The 4777-nt window shown below is 49.3% G+C and overlaps 1 protein-coding gene across 1 annotated transcript; it reads left to right on the forward strand.

Annotated features, from left to right (window-relative positions):
* The first annotated feature begins 2669 nt into the window (after window positions 1–2669).
* Window positions 2670–4471, forward strand: LOC135982516 (myb/SANT-like DNA-binding domain-containing protein 2). The gene is made up of 2 exons (XM_065589541.1): window positions 2670–3514; window positions 3894–4471. The coding sequence occupies exons 1-2, from the start codon at window positions 2974–2976 to the stop codon at window positions 4361–4363; spliced, it is 1011 nt and encodes a 336-aa protein (XP_065445613.1). The 5' UTR covers window positions 2670–2973; the 3' UTR covers window positions 4364–4471.
* Window positions 4472–4777: the final 306 nt, after the last annotated feature.

Below are 4777 nucleotides of genomic sequence, written 5' to 3' on the forward strand. Positions count from 1 at the left end.
ATAAGGAGCAAGAGCAGAATTCTAACACCATTACTCATGTTGAATAGTACCTTAATCCACAGCTACTCTAAGGCCATGTCTACACTAGAGAGCTTACAGCAGCACCACTGTACCGATGCAGCTGCGCTGCTGTAAGATCTCCCATGTAGCCGCTCTATGCTGATGGGAGATCCCTCAATGAGCGACAATAGCTATGTCGGTGGAAGAACATCTCATGCCAACATAGCGCTGTCCACACCGGGGCTTCTGTTGGTGTAATTTATGTTACTCAGGGCTGTGGGTTTTTTCACACCCCTAAGCTACATAAGCTATACCAACAAAAGTGCTGGTGTAGACATAGCCTAATTGAAGTCAATGGACTCACTTATGAAACAAGGTGCAACTCAACATAAGAAAGGGTGTCAAAACCTAGCCACAAGTATAGTGACCAGCAGATGTATGGGCCGTATTTTCAAAGGTATTTCGGTCCCTAAAGATGCAGCAAGGCACCTAGTAGGATTTTCAAAAGTGCCTGAGCAGGCTAGGCACCTAACTTCCATTGAAATCAATGGCAATTGGGCACCTAACTCAGTTAGGTGCTTTTGGAGATCCCACTAGGCACCTTGCTGCATCTTAGGCACCTAAATACCTTTGAAAATCTGGCCTTATATCACCATTTCTAGCTCACCAAGGCAATGCAGGAATCAACAGGAGAAATAGACAAAGAGTTGAGGGTCATGGATGTGGTTATTAGTGCACACAAACAGTCCCTCGGCTTTTTGAAACTTAACTAGACTCCACTCTGCAAGTCACGGGATTCTGAAAAGAAAAAAACCTGGTGAGTTTATGGAAAGTTTCACTGCTCTGAAAAGTTTCACCAAATGTGTGTAGGTTCACAGCCATTTTTCTCCAATTCTACTTCGCACTCCTGGAGGAATGCAATATAGAGTCAATGAAAGAAGAGTGCATCTGTAACCTACGTTGCTTGTATTGTAGTATTTCATAGTGTAAATAAGGGAAGAAATAGTGGCAATGGTACACAGCTATTATTTTTATTCTAGGGGACTCTATGTGCCTGCAGGCTTGCCAGAGCTGGGCATGGTGACTCTGACTGGGGGAATGGAAACTGTTTTTATTACTTTTACAGTCCACGTTGCTGACATTGGAGTCTGAGGATCAATAGAGACAAAGGGTCAGATTCAGACCTGGTATAACAGTGAAATCAGTGGATTTACACTGGGCTCCACCATGTCTGACTCTGACTCTAAGGCCTGGTCTACACTACGGGTTTAGGTCGACTTTAGCAGCGTTAAACCGAATTAAGCCTGGACACGTAGAATCATAGAATCATAGAATCATAGAATATCAGAGTTGGAAGGGACCTCAAGAGGTCATCTAGTCCAACCCCCTGCTCAAAGCAGGACCAATTCCCAGCTAAATCATCCCAGCCAGGGCTTTGTCAAGCCGGGCCTTAAAAACCTCCAAGGAAGGAGATTCCACCACCTCCCTAGGTAACGCATTCCAGTGTTTCACCACCCTCCTAGTGAAATAGTTTTTCCTGATATCCAACCTGGACCTCCCCCACCGCAACTTGAGACCATTGCTCCTTGTTCTGTCCTCTGCCACCACTGAGAACAGCCGAGCTCCATCCTCTTTGGAACTCCCCTTCAGGTAGTTGAAGGCTGCTATCAAATCCCCCCTCATTCTTCTCTTCTGGAGACTAAACAATCCCAGTTCTCTCAGCCTTTCCTCATAAGTCATGTGCTCCAGACCCCTAATCATTTTTGTTGCCCTCCGCTGGACTCTTTCCAATTTTTCCACATCCTTCTTGTAGTGTGGGGCCCAAAACTGGACACAGTATTCCAGATGAGGCCTCACCAATGTCGAATAAAGGGGAACGATCACGTTCCTCGATCTGCTGGCAATGCCCCTACTTATACAGCCTAAAATGCCGTTAGCCTTCTTGGCAACAAGAGCACACTGTTGACTCATATCCAGCTTCTCGTCCACTGTGACCCCTAGGTCCTTTTCAGCAGAACTGCTACCTAGCCATTCGGTCCCTAGTCTGTAGCAGTGCATGGGATTCTTCCGTCCTAAGTGCAGGACTCTGCACTTGTCCTTGTTGAACCTCATCAGGTTTTTTTCTGCCCAATCCTCTAATTTGTCTAGGTCCCTCTGTATCCGATCCCTACCCTCTAGTGTATCTACCACGCCTCCTAGTTTAGTGTCATCTGCAAACTTGCTGAGAGTGCAGTCCACACCATCCTCCAGATCATTAATAAAGATATTAAACAAAACCGGCCCCAGGACCGACCCTTGGGGCACTCCACTTGAAACCGGCTGCCAACTAGACATGGAGCCATTGATCACTACCCGTTGAGCCCGACGATCTAGCCAGCTTTCTATCCACCTTACAGTCCATTCATCCAGCCCATACTTCTTTAACTTGGCGGCAAGAATACTGTGGGAGACAGTATCAAAAGCTTTGCTAAAGTCAAGAAATAACACATCCACTGCTTTCCCCTCATCCACAGAGCCAGTTATCTCATCATAGAAGGCAATTAGGTTAGTCAGGCACGACTTCCCCTTCGTGAATCCATGCTGACTGTTCCTGATCACTTTCCTTTCCTCTAAATGTTTCATAATTGATTCCTTGAGGACCTGCTCCATAAACGTCCACACAACGAGGCCCTTTCTTTCGACTTAAAGGGCCCTTTAAACCGGTTTCTTTACACCACCTCCGACGAGGGGATTAGCGATAAAACCGGCCTTTGCGGGTCGGAATTGGGGTAGTGTGGATGGAATTCGATGTTATTGGCCTCCGGGAGCTATCCCACAGTGCTTCATTGTGACCGCTCTGGACAGCGCTCTCAACTCAGATGCACTGACCAGGTAGACAGGAAAAGACCCGCGAAGGTTTGAATTTCATTTCCTGTTTGCCCAGCGTGGAGAGCACAGGTGACCACGCAGAGCTCATCAGCACAGGTAACCGTGATGGAGTCCTCCCAGGATCGCAAAAGAGCTCCAGCATGGACCGAACGGGAGGTAAGAGATCTGCTCGCCATATGGGGAGATGAAGCAGTGATATCTGAACTCCGTAGCAGTAAAAGAAATGGAAAAGTATTAGAAAAGATCTCCAAGGCCATGAAGGACCGAGGCCATAACAGGGACACACAGCAGTGCCGCGTGAAAATTAAGGAGCTACGGCAAGCCTACCACAAAGCCAGAGAAGCAAACGGAAGGTCCGGGGCAGAGCCGCAAACTTGCCGCTACTACGCGGAGCTGCATGCCATTCTAGGGGGTGCAGCCACCACTACCCCAACCGTGTGCTATGACTCTCTCACTGGAGAAACACACAGGGAAGACGGTTCGGGGAACGAGGAAGATGACGATGGAGGTACTGTAGGTAGCTCACAGCAGCAAGGAAGCGGAGAAACCGGTTTCCCCAACAGCCAGGATCTGTTTGTGACCCTGGACCTGGAACCAGTAACCCCCGAACTCACCCAAGACCCTCAGGGCACACAGGAGACCTCTGGTGAGTGTAACTTTGTAAATATTTGTAAACATTACAAAAAAAAAAAAGCAAGCAAGTCTGTTAACGTGTATGGGGATGGAACGGAAATCCTCCAGGGACATCTCCAGAAAGCTCTCCTGGTTGAAATGGGGTGATTTTATTAAGGGGGACATTCAGAGGCGCCCGTTCCTGCTAGTCTGACCAGAAATGTTCCCCGCTGTTAACCACGCGGTGGGGGGGAGGGGTGAAGTGATCATCCCAGAGAATCGTGTGTGTGTGTGTGGGGGGGGTGGTTTACTTATGTTTGTGCCGCATGTTAACCGGGAAACCGCAGCCCCCTCCTTTTACATTGAAACCCCATTTTAAATGGACAACCCAATTCTCCCTTCTCCTCCACCAGCTGCAAATGTTTCTCCTTCGCAGAGGCTCGTGAACATTAGAAAGAGAAAACGTAAGACGAGGGACGAGATGTTCACGGAGCTGCAGATGTCCTCCCACGCTGATAGAGCACAGCAGAATGCGTGGAGGCAGTCAATGTCGGAGATGAGAAAAGCCCAACATGAACGAGAGGAGAGGTGGCGGGCTGAAGACGATAGGTGGCGTCAGCTTGCAGACAGACGGCAAGAGGCAATGCTCCGTCTGCTGGAGCATCAAAGTGATATGCTCGAGCGTATGGTTGAGTTGCAGGAAAGGCAGCAGGAGCAGAGACCGCCGCTACAGCCCCTGTGTAACCAACAGCCCTCCTCCCCAAGTTCCATAGCCTCCTCACCCAGACGCCCAAGAACACGGTGGGGGGGCCTCCGTCCACCCAGTCACTCCACCCCAGATGATCGCCCAAGCATCAGAAGGCTGGGCTTCAATAAGAGTTAAAGTTTTAAAATGCAGTATGTCCTTTTCCATCCCTCCTCCCCCACCCATCCCAGCTACCTTGGCAATTATCCCCCTACCTCTGTAAGGAACTAATAAAGAATGCATGAATGTGAAAAAACAATGACTTTATTGCCTCTGCAAGCGGGAGGGGAGGGGAGGGGAGGGTGGGATGGGGTGGTTGGTTTACAGGGAAGTAGAGTGAACCAGGTCGGGGGGGGGGGGGTTGGAGGGTTCATCAAGGAGAAACAAACAGAAGTTTCACACAGTAGCCTGGCCAGTCACAAAACTCGTTTTCAAAGCTTCTCTGATGCGCACCGCGCCCTGCTGTGCTCCTCTAACCGCCCTGGTGTCTGGCTGCGCGTAATCAGCGGCCAGGCGAGTTGCCTCAACCTCCCACCCCGCCATAAAGGTCTC

Source organism: Chrysemys picta, chromosome 3 (genome assembly GCF_011386835.1).
Source record: "Chrysemys picta bellii isolate R12L10 chromosome 3, ASM1138683v2, whole genome shotgun sequence".
NCBI classification, from domain to species: Eukaryota; Metazoa; Chordata; order Testudines; family Emydidae; genus Chrysemys; species Chrysemys picta.